We start from the raw sequence: 16,481 nt of genomic DNA on the forward strand, positions 1-16,481 counted from the left end.
CGCCCCCTTGTGGCTGGGGACCGAGCGTGGACACCCGGCCGCCGGGCGGTTGGGGACTGAGTATGGATAAAAGGGCCGCCAACGCAGCCATGACATGGTGGCCTGCGTCTGCCTCCACAGGCCTAAAAGGCCCAATTTCAAGTGCAAGCAAGCTAGCAGTATGGTATTGCAGCCTGGAGGTGGGTGGGTGGTTGGCTGCATATTTGCGCTTGCATTTTAAGGAATGGAGGAGGTACAATTTAACACTGCCCTGGGACAAGGACTTGCACGGGGATAGTTGCAAGTCTGCATCTTCTGATGCGGCAAGGATCACTTCTGATGGGAACACTTTTAGGCAGTGACCTGAGATGCTTCCAGGGATCTTCCCCATGCTGTTCCCATGTCTTTTCAGCACTGTATGCATGTGTCTGATGATGTGTCACACAGCACATGGCCAGATAAGGTTGTAAAATGTTAAAATGACATTTCCCGGTGAATGCATTTGTCACAGTTGAAAGCAATACAAAAGTGCAAAAACGCATGAAAAATGCTACTTGTGAACATAGCGCAAGGTGTGGAGGAGTATTTTTGTTTTGGGTTATTTATTTTACCTTATACACAAGTCTTTAACCTGGAAAGGAAATTCCTTAACATATTTCACAGGAAAACCGTTTCAGTTTCGTTTTTGAGCGTTTTAGTGTGAGCCTGTAAAAGTGGCTTAATACCTCTGACCACATTGTTGATAGCAGTGACCTGGGGGTGAGAAATGCTTCCAGGGGCGATCCCCATGTTGTCCCCATGTCATTTGAGCACTGTCACTATCGTTTTGGTCACTTTTTAGGCTTTCTACAGACTGCCGGGGGTGCCGCCGCAAAAATGCTCGGGTCTCCCATAGACTAACATTGGGCTCGTTGCTCGGGTCGAGCACCCGAGTATCACGGTGAGCTCGGCCCGAACTTCGAGCACCCGAGCATTTTAGTGCTCGCTCAACACTAATTGTAGCCATTTCATGTACGCCACAGTGATTGCAGCCACTACGTGCACACCCCGGTGACTGTAGCCACTCCGTGTACGCCTTAGTGATTGTAGCCACTCCGTGTATGCCAGAGTGATTGTAGCCACTCAATGCACGTCCCGGTGACTATAGCAACTCCGTGTATGCTTCAGTGATTTTAGCCACTCGGTGTATGTCACAGTGATTATAGCCACTCCGTGCATGCCCTAGTGATTGTAAACACTCCGTTCATGCCCCAGTTACTGTAGCCACTCCGTGTGCGCCCCAGTGATTGTAGCCACTCTGTGCATGCCCCAGTGACTGTAACCACTCCGTGCATTCCCCAGTGACTGTAACCACTCTGTGTACACCCCAGTGACTGTAGCCACTCCGTGCATGCCCCAGTGACTGTAACCACTCTGTGTACACCCCAGTGATTGTAGCCAATCCGTGTACGCCCCAGTGATTGTAACCACTCTGTGTACACCCCAGTGATTGTAGCCACTCTGTGTACGCCCCAGTGATTGTAACCACTCTGTGTACATCCCAGTGATTGTAGCCACTCCGTGTACACCTCAGTGATTGTAGCCACTCCGTGTACACCCCAGTTGTTGTAGCCACTCCATGTACACCCCAGTGATTGTAACCACTCCGTGTACACCCCAGTGATTGTAGCCACTCTGTGTATGCCCCAGTGATTGTAACCACTCCGTGTACACCCCAGTGATTGTAGCCACTCTGTGTACACCCCAGTGATTGTAGCCACTCTGTGTATGCCCCAGTGATTGTAGCCACTCCGTGTACGCCCCAGTGATTGTAACCACTCCATGTACACCCCAGTGATTGGTGCCACTCCGTGTACACCCCAGTGATTGCAGCCACTCTGTGTACACCCCAGTGATTGGTGCCACTCCGTGTACGCCCCAGTGATTGTAGCCACTCTATGTACACCCCAGTGATTGTAGCCACTCTATGTACACCCCAGTGATTGCAGCCACTCCGTGTACACCCCAGTGATTGTAGCCACTCTGTGTACGCCCCAGTGATTGTGGCCACTCCGTGTACACCCCAGTGATTGCAGCCACTCTGTGTATGCCCCTGTGATTGTAACCACTCTGTGTATGCCCCAGTGATTGTAGCCACTCCGTGTACACCCCAGTGATTGCAGCCACTCTGTGTACACCCCAGTGATTGTAGCCACTCTGTGTACGCCCCAGTGATTGGTGCCACTCCGTGTACACCCCAGTGATTGCAGCCACTCTGTGTACACCCCAGTGATTGTAGCCACTCTGTGTACGCCCCAGTGATTGGTGCCACTCCGTGTACGCCCCAGTGATTGTAGCCACTCCGTGTACGCCCCAGTGATTGTAACCACTCTGTGTACGCCCCATTGATTGTAGCCACTCCGTGTACACCCCAGTGATTGTAGCCACTCCGTGTACACCCCAGTGATTGCAGCCACTCTGTGTACGCCCCAGTGATTGTAACCACTCTATGTACACCCAGTGATTGCAGCCACTCCGTGTACACCCCAGTGATTGTAGCCACTCTGTGTACACCCCAGTGATTGCAGCACTCCGTGTACACCCTAGTGATTGCAGCCACTCTGTGTACACCCCAGTGATTGCAGCCACTCCGTGTACTCCCCAGTGATTATAGCCACTCCGTGTACACCCCAGTGATTGCAGCCACTCCGTGTACTCCCCAGTGATTGCAGCCACTCCGTGTACTCCCCAGTGATTGTAGCCACTCCGTGTACGCCCCAGTGATTGTAACCACTCTGTGTACACCCCTGTGATTGTAGCCACTCCGTGTACGCCCCAGTGATTGTAACCACTCTGTGTACACCCCAATGATTGTAACCACTCCGTGTACACCCCAGTGATTATAGCCACTCCGTGTACACCCCAGTGATTGCAGCCACTCTGTGTACGCCCCAGTGATTGTAGCCACTCTATGTACGCCCCAGTGATTGCAGCGACTCCGTGTATGCCCCAGTGATTGTAACCACTCTGTGTACGCCCCAGTGATTGTAGCCACTCCGTGTACACCCCATTGATTGTAGCCACTCCGTGTACACCCCAGTGATTGCAGCCACTCTGTGTACGCCCCAGTGATTGCAGCCACTCCGTGTATGCCCCAGTGATTGCAGCCACTCTGTATACGCCCCAGTGATTGCAGCCACTCCGTGTATGCCCCAGTGATTGTAGCCACTCCGTGTACGCCTCAGTGATTGTAGCCACTCCGTGTACGCCCCAGTGATTGTAGCCACTCTGTGTATGCCTCAGTGACTGAAATCAGGTCAGTTTCTCCCAGTAGCAGAATTTTCAGGAAGCCTTGTAACTCTATTGACCTGCAGATTTACCTTATATATTCAGATAAACAGCCTTTTCTGAGATGGTTTTCTTTCATTTCTCACCACTGGCAAGTCAATCTTTCTGTTGATTAAGCCATGTTCATACTATGTTTTTCAAGACTTTTTTTAAGCTAATCTGCTCCAAAATCCTTTAAAAAATATTTTGAAAAACTCTTCCAATAAATGTCTATAGTATATCTACTTTTCCTCTTCCAATGTCTATAGTATATCTACTTTTCCTCTTCCAATGTCTATAGTATATCTACTTTTCCTCTTCCAATGTCTATAGTATATCTACTTTTCCTCTTCCAATGTCTATAGTATATCTACTTTTCTGTTCACATCAGCAGTTTTTTGAACATTTTGTTTAAGAAGATGTTTAAACAATCACCTGGTGGGGATAAAAGGGCATATTAATTTAACAAGCTGCATAAAACACTTTAGAAAATACAATTCTTCCAAAATGTTTCAAAATTCTTCAAAACTGAATTTTCTGAAGTGGATTACACTTGAAAAACTTGCCATTTTTGTTCAACTTAAAGTTGAATGTACCCGTAGCCTGATAGAAACTCTTATTTACATCCAGACCTTGTCCGGCTCACACAGGTTCGGTTACGGTGTAGACTATCTTTTGTCAGATACGTGCTGATCTCTATGCCCAGTCCTATCTCCTGTTCAGGACTCCACTTTCTGGTAAGCCGATCACAGGACAGAGATTTGCTTATGACATGGTCTTGGCGCGAGGCTTCCTAGGATATTGGATATGGCTCACATTTGCTTATTTCGGTGTTTTGTATGACTATTTACAGCTGTAAGAAGACCAGTCCCAGCAGATGTGAGCTAACTCTACCTCTGACCAGAACCTCACAGAGATGTTGCAGTCTGTAGATTTATGGAAATTTGTCATGATGGTCATCATATTTACTCCAGGAACCGCTCTTAACTCCATGATCATCTCCATCTACTATACAGACTGGAGAGGAAGGCAACATTTCAGCCCTTGTGATCAGATCCTTCTCTCCATTTCTCTGACCAACCTGACCATGCAGATGCTCTCCACCCTCATCCTCATTATGTTGTCCTTCTTCGTTGAGCTTCCATACGTCCAGCTGTACCTCCTGCATATCTGCATCTTCTCTCAGTTCCTGACTTATGTCCATTTCTGGAATACCGCTTGGCTTTCCAGCTATTACTGCTTTAAGCTGGTGAGCTGCTCTCATCGTTACTTCACCTGGTTGAAGAACCGCTTCTCCTCTTCCATTGTGCAGACAATCGGAATATCGTTAGTTGTGATATTTCTCATTACTCTGCCTATTAACTGGATGGCAGAAAACACTACTATTCATAATGAGACCAGATACCATTTTGACGTAAAGTCTCCTTACGTGGCTTTTAATCTGCTGCTCGGTTGTGAGGTTCCTCTTCTTGTGACTCTCACCTGTATTGGCCTCAGTGTAACGTCTCTCCTGAGACACGTGTGGAGGATCAAGAAGAACAGATCAGAGGTCACCTCCCGTCCTCAGGTCAAGGGCCATGTACGGGCAGTCAGGGTCATGGTCCTGCAGACCCTCCTCAATGTCACTCTGCATATTGCCAACAGCGGCTTTTTTCTGTTTTCTTGGAGGCTTGGCTCCATATTGGATGGAATCTTCCATTTCTTGGTCCTGGTTAACCCCACAGCAGATGCTTTAATGTTAATTACCGGCAATCCTAAATTAAAAAGCAGATTATTGAGAAGATTCAATGTTTTCTGTCAAAAAGTGTAATGTTCAATTTATCCAATAATCTATTATTATTTATTGATCAAAGCTATTATCTCATATCTATTTGTTTCTGATATTTTGTGGGTCTGGTTGTATTACTATGTTTGACTTTGTCTTCGGTATCTTCATGTCGTTATTATGTTGTTGACCGTTTTAGTTTCTGGCAGATTTTTTGATTGGATGAATAAATTTCGTTTACGAGATCTTTGCTTTTTTGTTACTCTTGTTTCTTTCTTTTAGCTTTTTATTCTTATTGTTGGAGTATACAATATGTTTTCTTTGGCTTTTCCATTGGTGGACATCTGTGGTCTTTCTTCATTGTATATTGGATGTGTGATGCTTCCGGTCCTTCTTGATATTCATAGAAGCCCTTTATGATTAAGTTACTTAGTCTATTGCATGAAATCTCACTATGTATTTCCCAGTCCTGACAAAGTTACTCAAATTTTACACTCCGGAATCATCAATACTTTATTAGGCGATGAACTCATTAAAGGGTTATTCCACCTCAATCACTCATCATCTATTCCTCACTTGACTTGTCAAAGTCATACACCTGGGGGAATCTGGCTCTGTTCACACTGCCGGCAGGAGGATATTTTAAAGCATTTATTAACAGTGTTATCATATATGATGGAAAGAATTGCTCTGCAAGCAGAATTTATTTTTCATGACAGACACCCTGTGATGGAATCTGCTAAAATCTGTAAAGATGAGCGAATTGATTTGATGCAAATCTAATTTTTGGTGAATTTTGGGGAATTTAAACAATTTGCAATTTAATATATACTAATTATTATAAGGCAGCGGGCATTTTACATGTATGCGGGCTTCCCCATAATGCCTTGAAGCTACAATATAATATGATATAATGCAGCCAATCAGGAAGGACTATTATAACCCGTATGAAATGAGAGGCAGGGAACGCAGCATATATTGTATGGTGAATCTGGATAGTGAGGGGACGTCACCGTTCTCAGCTATGCAATAATGATAGTAAGAGAAAGCCATAAAACACCGATGAAACTGTACGTCTAGTGTGTGACAGCACAGCAGTGAAGAACAGTTACCATTTGTTCCCCTAAAGCCATATATGTGGAGGCCACTTTGACATTACTAAGACTATGTTTTTCATTGACAAACTTGAAATGGGATAGATACAGTCCTAGGAGACCTCTGAGTGTTACATGTGTCTTTTCAGATTTCTTAAAGCACTTTCTATTTGCAGTATTTAGATTTCGTAGATTACATTTTAAGGAAATATTTCTCTGAGCTCTTTAGTTCAAATTTCACTCTCCTATAAAGCTCTATTATAAGGGGAGTGGTCCGGTCAGGCACTGGTGTATCTTTTGTGCAACACATCCAAAAATGAAAATTTAATGAATAGTTTGAAGCGACAGCCAGGTCATGTTCACACATTCAGTATTTGGTCAGTATTTTAGCTCAGTATTTGTAGCCAAAACCAGAAGTGGGTGAAAAATACAGAAGTGATGACTAGTGATGGGCGAGCACTAAAATGCTCGGGTTCTCGTTGCTCGGGTCGAGCACATTGGAATACTCGGGTGCTCGACCCGAGCAACGAGCCCAATAACAAAAATACTCCTCCGTACCTTGGGCTATGTTCACACATAGCATTTTTGATGAGTTTTTGCACTTTTGCATTGCTTTCAACCGTGACAAATGCATTTACTAGGAAATGTCATTTTAACATTTTGCAACCTTATCTGGCCATGTGGTGTGTGAGAAATGATCAGACACATCCTGTTTCATGTATGAAGGAGAAACTCTGAAAGTCACCAATCTTATTTTTATAGGGCCATCAGGCGGCCTTTACTATTCTTAAAGGGCCAGCAGTTGGCTCTCACTATTCTTAGAGAGCAATCAGTCGGCTATGCTTTGTTTTTCCCATTACTAAAGAATGGGTCTCATATACTGTTATTGCATATGCAGTGAGTGGCAGGGCTGCCCAAAATTTGGATGCACCGCAATACCCCTTTGAAAATTTGGACGCACCCCAATACCCCTTTGAAGAGACTGAGAGGAGGGCCTCCTGAAAACAATGTTCCCATTATTAGGAAGTGGGTCTCCCATACTGTTTGCCTATGCAGTGAATGCAAGGGCTGCCAAATATTGGGAGGCACTCCAATGCCCCTTGGAAGAGACGAAGAGACGTAGCGGGCCTCATGAAAAAATGTTCCCATTATTCGGAAGTGGGTCTTCCATAGTGTTGGCCCATGCAGTGAATGCAAGGGCTGCCAAAAATTGGGAGGCAGACCAATGCCCCTTGGAAGAGACGTGATGGTAGGAGGGCCTCCTGAAAACAATGTTTCCATTATTAGGAAGTGGGTCTCCCATAGTGTTGGCTATGCAGTGAATGCAAGGGCTGCCGAAAATTTGGAGGCACTCCAATGCCCCTTGGAAGAGACGTGGAAGTCAGAGGGCCTCCTGAAAACAATGTTCCCATTATTAGGAAGTCGATCTCCCATTGAGTTTGCCTATGCAGTGAATACAAGGGTTGCCAAAAATTTGGAGGCACTCCAATGCCCCTTAGAAGATACGTGGAGGTCAGAGGGCCTCCTGAAAACAATGTTCCCATTATTAGGAAGTGGGTCTCCCGTAGTGTTGGCCTATGTAGCGAATACAAGGGCTGCCAAAAATTGGGAGTAGTGATGGATGAGCACTAAAATGCTCGGGTACTCGTTGCTCGGGTCAAGCTAATTGGAATGCTCAGGTGCTCGACCCGAGCAATGAGCCCAATGTAAGTCTACGGGAACCTCGAGCATTTTTCAGGCAGCTCCCCCTGACAGTCTGCAGAGGCCTAAAAATTGCCCAAATCGATGGAAGCAGTGCTCAAATGACATGGGAAATTCATGGGGAAGATCCCTGGAAGACACATCCTGTTTCATTCATGAAGGAGGGACTCTGAAAGTCACAAAGCCTATTTTTGTAGGGCCATCAGGCGGCCTTTACTATTCTTAAAGGGCCAGCAGTCGGCCCTCACTATTCTTAGAGAGCCATCAGCCGGCTGTGGTTTGCTGTTCCCATTACTAAAGAGTGGGTCTCCTATACTGTTATTGCGTATGCAGTGAGTGGCAGGGCTGCCCAAAATTTGGACGCACCCCAATACCCCTTTAAAAATTTGGATGCACCCCAATACCCCTTTGAAGAGGTTAGAGTAGGACCTCCTGAAAACAATGTTCCCATTATTAGGAAGTTGGTCTCCCATACTGTTTGCCTCTATAGTGAATGCAAGGGTTGCCCATAATTGGGAGGCACTCCAATGCCCCTTGGAAGAGACGTGGAGGTCAGATGGCCTCCTGGAAACAATGTTCCCATTATTAGGAAGTGGGTCTCCCATTGTGCTTGCCTATGCCGTGAATGCAAGGGTTGCCAAAAATTTGGAAAGGCACTTCAATGCACCTTGGAAGCGACATGGAGGTCAGAGGGCCTCCTGAAAACAATGTTCCCATTATTAGGAAGTGGGTCTCCCATTGTGTTTGCCTGTGCAGTGAATGGAAGGGTTGCCAAAAATTCGGGGGCACTCCAATGTCCTTTGGAAGAGACGTGGAGGTCAGAGGGCCTCCTGAAAACAATGTTCCCATTGTTAAGAAGTGCGTCTCCCATTGTGTTTGCCTATGCAGTGAATGCAAGTGTTACCAAAAATTTGGAGGCACTCCAATACCCCTTGGAAGAGACGAGGAGGTAAGAAGGCCTCCTGAAAACAATGTTCCCATTATTAGGAAGTGGGTCTCCCATTGTGTTTGCCTATGCAGTGAATGCAAGGGTTGCCAAAAAATTGGAGGCACTCCAATGCCCCATGGAAGAGACATGGAGGTCAGAGGGCCTCCTGAAAACAATGTTCCCATTATTACGAATGTTCTCATTATCAGGAAGTGGATCTCCCATAGTGTTGGCCTACGCAGTGAATGCAAGGGCTGTAAAAAAAAATTAGGAGGCACTCCAAGGCCCCTTGGAAGAGACGTAGAGGGCTTCATAAAAAAATGTTCCCATTAGAAAGGAGCGGGCCTCCTATACTTGTAATGCCCATGCACTAAGTGTATGGGCTGACAAACATTTACCCCTGGGGAGTTTACATGGTGATATGGTGATGGAAGATGAGAATGAGGAGAAGGAGAAGGACAAGAGCAAATAGCCAAAATCAAGAAGGGTATACCCATGTGTGGGAGTGAAAAGATGCATGGGAATGCACCTCCCAAAAAAAGACACTGGAATTGAGTTTATGTTACGCTGCTATCATTCGGTGGTATTGAGAAGTCTGGCCCAATCCAGCCCTTGTTCATTTTTATAAGGGTCAGCCTGTCAGCATTTTCAGTTGACAGGTGGATGCACTTATCAGTTATAATTTCACCAGCGGCACTAAAAACCCGCTCTGATCAAACGCTAGCGGCCGGGAGCAACAGTAATGACTCAGAGTCCAGTGATGCAGTGCAGGGTCTTTACTCACAGTTTTACACTCCAAGCCACTTCTGCAGGTAATGGCTGCCCACGTCGTACTGTGCTCACCAGGTGAGGGGCTCGGCCAACTCCCAGGTACCTTTGGAATGCTTTTCAGGACCCCCTTCGTGTGTCCTTTCTCTGGCCCGTCATACCCCACAATTGACCACGTTTCTGTCCAGCTGCCTCGGGCCTTGGCGGGCAAACATATGTTCCGTTTCCCTGGACCCTATATGGTGCCTTCCTAACGGGTGTAGTGAGGGGCCGTAACACGTGCAATGCCACGGCCTCTGGTTACTAGCTGAGGGTAGTTGCTCTCCTCCACTAGATGAGGGATCCGGTTCCCTTTCTTGGCCTGACCCCCCTACTCTGGTAGCGGCGGGCGTACGGTGGCGACTGGCCGGTCCACACCCCTGGGGTCCCTTCACTCTACTCCTGGAGCCTCCTCCATTCCTCTTCTCTCTGACTGAACTCAGCAGCTCTTTTATTCTCTAGGCTCAGGCCTTGAGACTTGGCCTCCCTGCGGAGCAGAGCCCGTACAGAGCCCCTGCTCCCAGTCTTCTTCTCTCTCTTTTTTCTCTTCTCTTCAACTCCAAGATGGTGCCCACCTTATATACTCCCCTTTCCAGTGCAACCTGTATCTACTCTCCCCACCCACACACTACCGGGTTCCCCCTTTCTAGGTGTTCCCTCCCCCAACTCCAGCCAGGGACAGGGGCAGTTGTGCTCACTCTTGGGAGCATTGTCGCCCTGCCCCCTGGAAATGTGGTGTAGTGCATATGGGTGTTAGGGTCCTGAGCCACACTCCATCCTTACCTGGAAGTGAGATATCACACCTCTGGGTGAGATGCAATACCTCTGTAGCGACCGAACCCTCGGGGCGCTACATTTGTCCTCCTCCTCCTGCTCTTCCTCATTGTCACCCAATCCATGTTGGGATGAGATGAGATGAGGCTGGGCTGTGTGTAATCACCCTGTATGGTTCCTTGCTCCATCTTATCGTGCTCCGCCTGCAATGCATCCTCTTTGATAGTGAGCAGAAAGCATTTCAGAAGACAGAGAAGTGGGATGGTGACTCTAATTATGGCATCATCACCGCTCACCATCTGGGTAGAGTCCTCTAAGTTTTGGAGGATGGTACATATGTCTAACATCCATGTCCACTCCTGAGGTCTTATGTGTGGAGCCTGAACAGAGTACCAATGGCCTTTTTGATGCTGGTACTCAACAACTGCCCTCTTCTGCTCACAAATCCTTCCCAACATCTGTAGTGTAGAGTTCCAATGCGTGGGGACTAGTGTTGAGTGAGTATGTTCTATCCGAGTATGCTCGGGCAGAGATCCGAGTATTTATAGCTGCTCGCTGATATGCTTGAATTCGCTCCCGTGTGCATGATTTGCAACTGTTTGACAGTTTTATTACATGTGAGGAATGTCTGTTTCTTACACACTCCTCATATGAAATAAAACTGTCAAACAGTTGCAAATCATGCACATAGGAGCGATTCAACCATATCACCAAGCAGCTATAAATACTAGGAGCTCGGCCCGAGCATACTCCTGAAAGGGTTAATAGAACATACTCGCTCAACACTAGTGGGGACATCACCCACCAGTCAGTGAGCCGGAAGCTGAAAATGCTACTGAAGCACGGCAAGGTCGTCGAAAACTGTAGCTGATTTTCCAAAATGGGCACACAGGCGTCGTAGCTTGACAAGCAGATCTGGCAGCTCCGGGTATGTTTTGAGAAACTGCTGAACCATGATGTTAAGCACATGAGCCAGGCATGGTACGTGTGTGAGCTCGCCTCACCTCAGAGCCGCCACCAGGTTCTGGCCATTGTCACACATGACCCTGCCTGGCTGTAGGTTCAGCGGTTTGAGCCACAGATATGCCTACTCTTTCAGAGCTGTCCACAACTCTTCAGCATTGTGCGGTTTGTGACCTAAGCATATTATCTTCAGCACAGCCAGTTGCTGCTTGGCTCAGGCAGTGCTGCAATGCTTCCAGCTTGTGACTGATGTGGTCATTTTGGAGATGGAGGCAGAAGAGGAGAAGGAGGCTGAGGAGGATGAGGTTCAGGAGCTGTAGACTGTGGAGGCAACCCTGATTGACCCAGGGCCCTCAATTCTCAGCGTCGGATGAATGTGTTCCGTCCAAAGGTCCGACTGGGTCCTGGCTTCCACTATGTTAACCCAGTGTGCCGTCAGTGAGATGTACTGTACCTACCCACAAGCACTTGTCCACGTGTCGGTGCTTAGGTGGACTTTTCCAGTAACTGCTTTAAGGGCACGGCTAATCTTTTGGGACACGTGCCTGTGTAATGCGGGGAGAACACACCAGATGAAATAGTGGCAGCCAGGGACTGAGTACCGAGGGATGGCCGCCGCCATCAGGTTGCGGAAAGCTTCCATCTCCACTAGTCTAAAAGGCAACATTTTGAGCACAAGCAGTCGCGAAATGTGGGAATTTAGTAGTGTGGCCTGTGCTTTGGCTGCGTATTTGCGCTTGCTTTCCAAGGACTGGGGTATGGACAAGTGAACGCTGCTCTGGGACAATGACGTGCTTGCTGATCGTGCTAGTTGAGAGTGTGCAACGACAGGTGCAGGGCAGGAGGCATCTTCGCATGCACTATGGACAGGGGATTGGCTTGCACGTGTAACATGTTGACATGTCTTTTTAGTAATGAGTTCATATTACTGACAGTAAAAATTTATCCTGCAATGACTTAGTCCGGCCATTAGGGGTCAGCATGAAACAAGTAAAGAAAAAGCCAGGGGATCTGTAAAAAAGCCCAGGAAACACAGAACCAGGAAGTCCTCCGAGGAGACGAGACGTGTCTGATGCCCAGGGGGACGTTTGGGAACTTGTACAGACTGCAGCCAGACGGTGTGTCCAAGAAGAAGCTGTGCCTTGTGAGTAACTGAGATATGTGACTGGTCACCAACTGTGTAGTCAGTTAGGGAAAGCTAGTTAGTGATTCCAGTAGTGCTGAGAACTGCCTGGTGTATATCACTGCTGATGGACTGATCAGGCTTGATCCAGAGATTGTGAAGGATCTGACATACTAAGACTCTGTGTATGTGGAAACTACAAAGGATCCCTGTTGTGAACTACACTTTGAGACTGAGATTGATTCTAATTCCTGCTTACACCCGGATGTGCTGAAGAGCTTGGTGAGAAGGAGAAGCTGATCAAACCCTGTGGCCAGAGATCAGGCTCTAATAAAAGGTTTAGTTTGTTAACTGTATATGTATTAAGTGTGAGAGATTTCTCTTTGGTCTTGTAGGGAGAAACTGTACACTGTATGGCTATGTGCCCACGATGCAGAAATGCTCCGGATTTTTCCTGAGCGTTTCTGCATCTCCTGGCAGGAAAAACGCATGCGGATTGTACATGCGAATTGTACATTCGGATTGTACATGCGGATTGTACATGCGGATTGTACATGCATTTTTCCTGCCAGGGACATGCTGATGTGAAGCGTTCTTCACATGAATTTCCGCAAGGAGTTGACAAGCGATTTTAGCATCACTTGGAAAGTGCTTGACAACTTGGTCACACTATATAAATCCATGCAACCAGCAAACGCATATATAGTGTGACCGAAAGAATGTTTAAAAATAAAAAAATAAATCTATACTTACCTTCTGATGGCCCCCACAGTCTTGCTTCGCTCTGTCCTGGCTGCCGGCAGATCACGGTACACTACACTGAAGGACCTGCCGTCACATGACTATGACGTCAGTGTAGGTCCTTCAGTCCACCGCGAGCTGCCAGCATGGGAGGACGAGTGCAGCTGGGGCCATCAGAAGATAAATATAACATTTATTTTTTATTTTATTCTTTTTTTTACAGGTTCCATGGTACCCGGGTCCGGAGGAGAGTCTCCTCTCCTCTAGACGTGGGTACCATCCGCACATTGAAACACATGGATTCCGCATCTGCAGATGAAGTGATGTGGATTCCATGCATTTCAATGCAAGTCAATGGCAGCGAAAATGCAGCACTTCCGCAAAATAATTGGTAGTGCTGCGTTTTTTTCCTCAATGATAATCCGCAGCGGAAATTTCCGCAGCATGTGCACAGCACATGCTGATTATCATTGGGGACCATGGCAGGCCTTCTACCATGCGTTTTTTAAGCATTTCTGCAGCCTATTTGCCGCTGCGGAAATGCATAAAAAACACATCGTGGGCACATAGCCTAAAGGTAACACGTTGGCTAAATATATATATGAGTGTTCTCTAAGGAGAAAACAAGGGCACCCAGATCCCATTGTATTAGTGTGGGAGGGGGGTGTAAGGTTATATTTCTGGGAGGACCATGTGTCACAGCCGCGGTAACATCCTGGGTAGGCCCTGTACTGAATAAGAGTGGGAGCGGCATAGCCCAGAGGTAGTCTGGCTCATTCCCGCGAGATTGGCACTTGGGTCTCGGGTTGCATAACTTGTATTTTGTGTTAGTGGCTGTTGTGGCCAATATTTGGTAACCTGTGTGACCAGTATAAAGAACGTTATTTGCCACTATACGAGGTCGGAGTCATTCATAGCAGCGCCGTATCCCTTATACACATTCGACCAGCGTACCGGTCGTTACACACGCACAACAGCGGAACAAGCAGTGTTGTCACCTGCAGACGCTGTTTCTGGACCCTGGGGTTCGGCCAACAAATTCGGGTGCTTTGCTGCCATGTGCCTGATCATGCTGGTGGTGGTCAGGATGGTAGTTTTGCTACCCCTGCTGTGCTGGCCTGGCAGGTGATGCAAATGGCCTTTTTGGGGTTATCGGCAGAGTCTTTAAAAAACAACCAGACTCGGAAAAAATTAACAGTTGTACAGGCAACTTCCATCGTGTTGGTGTTACAGGGAATGGTTGCCCGCCTTCTGACTGCAACCACCATATTGGTTCCTGCCTTTTGGGGAGCTCTGCCTCCCTCCCTCTGTGTGCTGCTGTCATCACTCTGCATGTCCTCCTGCCAGGTTGGGTCAGTTACTATATCATCCAACACCTCGTCATCCACTTCCGCACCCTGGTCCTCCTCTTGACTTTCTGGCAATTGTGTCTCATCATCGTCTACCTCTTGTGACACTTTCCCACCGTCACCTTCGTATGACTATGGCTGTTCAAATATTTGGGCATCGCTACATGCGATCTCCTCTTGCCCCGCTTCAAGTGGACCGGGCGAGAGGCCCGAATCTATAAATGGAAAAGTGAACAGCTCTTCTAGGTGTCCAAGTGTGGGATCAGTTGTCTCCGGGCACTCAGCATGGTGGGAGGACGGAGGATCAGAGTGAGGAATATGCGGCCCAGACTCACGGCTACTGAGACTTGACCGTGTGGAAGACAGGGTGGTGGTGGTGGTGGCAAAATGACTGCAAGCATTATCTGCTGTCCAACCAATAACCCTTTGACACTGCTCTGTTTTCAATAGTGGTGTGCTGCGGTCCCCTATTAATTGAGTCAGGAAGGTCGAGCGACAAGATGTGGGTGTTTGTTGTGGCACAATTTCAGCTTGCCCACAGCAATGTCCTCGGCCTCTGCATGCACGATCACCATCACGTCCAGTTCCCTGTCCCTTGCCACGTGCCTTGCCCATTTTTAATTGAGCACAATATTTTCCACTTTCTCGAGAAATGGCTGAATTTTGGAACGTAGCTATGTGTGAGATGTCTGCCAGAGGACCATAATTATAAATAGCGGGCCTGTAATTTGCTAATACTATCCTTCACAGACACCTAGTGTGTTCAGTTTAAATTTCTGGATTTTTATCCCTGAAATATGGAACAGATCTGGCTTTATTCTGTAGTAAGAACATGCAAATGGAGCAGAAAAATGGTTTGCTCTGGATTGCTTTTTAAGCAAATAACCAGGATTAAGATCAAAATTTTTTTCCCCTGGCCCCTGATATCTGGGGCTATCTCTACAAATATCTGTAAGATCAGCAGCAGCAGACAGGACATTCAAGGGACTGTCTTGCACTATATGCACTGCAACCCGCCACATACACTGCATACCTGCATAATTCCTGCTATCACCACTGATTATATGCACCTGGATTAGTCCTCAGAAGGACTGTTAGTTCAGTCAGATATATATATATATATATATATATATATATATACAGTACAGACCAAAAGTTTGGACACACCTTCTCATTTAAAGATTTTCTGTATTTTCATGACTATGAAAATTGTACATTCACACTGAAGGCATCAAAACTATGAATTAACACATGTGGAATTATATACTTAACAAAAAAGTGTGAAACAACTGAAAATATGTCTTATATTATAGGTTCTTCAAAGTAGCCACCTTTTGCTTTGATGACTGCTTTACACACTCTTGGCATTCTCTTGATGAGCTTCAAGAGGTAGTCACCGGAAATGGTCTTCCAACAATCTTGAAGGAGTTCCCAGAGATGCTTAGCACTTGTTGGCCCTTTTGCCTTCACTCTGCGGTCCAGCTCACACCAAACCATCTTGATTGAGTTCAGGCCTGGTGACTGTGGAGGCCAGGTCATCTGGCGTAGCACCCCATCACTCTCCTTCTTGGTCAAATAGCCCTTACACAGCCTGGAGGTGTGTTTGGGGTCATTGTCCTGTTGAAAAATAAATGATGGTCCAACTAAATGCAAACCGGATGGAATAGCATGCCGCTGCAAGATGCTGTGGTAGCCATGCTGGTTCAGTATGCCTTCAATTTTGAATAAATCCCCAACAGTGTCACCAGCAAAGCCCCCCCACACCATCACACCTCCTCCTCCATGCTTCACGGTGGGAACCAGGCATGTAGAGTCCATCCGTTCACCTTTTCTGCGTCACACAAAGACACGGTGGTTGGTGCCAAAGATCTCAAATTTGGACTCATCAGACCAAAGCACAGATTTCCACTGGTCTAATGTCCATTCCTTGTGTTCTTTAGCCCAAACAAGT

The 16,481-nt window shown here is 47.0% G+C and overlaps 1 protein-coding gene across 1 annotated transcript; it reads left to right on the top strand.

Moving 5' to 3' along the window:
• The first annotated feature begins 4,201 nt into the window (after positions 1 to 4,201).
• On the top strand, positions 4,202 to 5,095 carry LOC141161440 (taste receptor type 2 member 1-like). Its single transcript, XM_073646249.1, has one exon. The coding sequence runs from the start codon at positions 4,202 to 4,204 to the stop codon at positions 5,093 to 5,095; it is 894 nt and encodes a 297-aa protein (XP_073502350.1).
• The last annotated feature ends 11,386 nt before the right edge of the window (positions 5,096 to 16,481 follow it).

The sequence above is a fragment of the Phyllobates terribilis genome, unplaced genomic scaffold, assembly GCF_046119375.1.
Source record: "Phyllobates terribilis strain yellow unplaced genomic scaffold, ASM4611937v1 Scaffold_9__5_contigs__length_417890890, whole genome shotgun sequence".
Taxonomy (NCBI): domain Eukaryota; kingdom Metazoa; phylum Chordata; class Amphibia; order Anura; family Dendrobatidae; genus Phyllobates; species Phyllobates terribilis.

What these genes read in the sequence shown, in the direction of transcription:
- LOC141161440 (XM_073646249.1), top strand. Translation starts at nt 4,202, where the DNA reads ATGTTGCAGTCTGTAGATTTATGGAAATTTGTCATGATGGTCATCATA.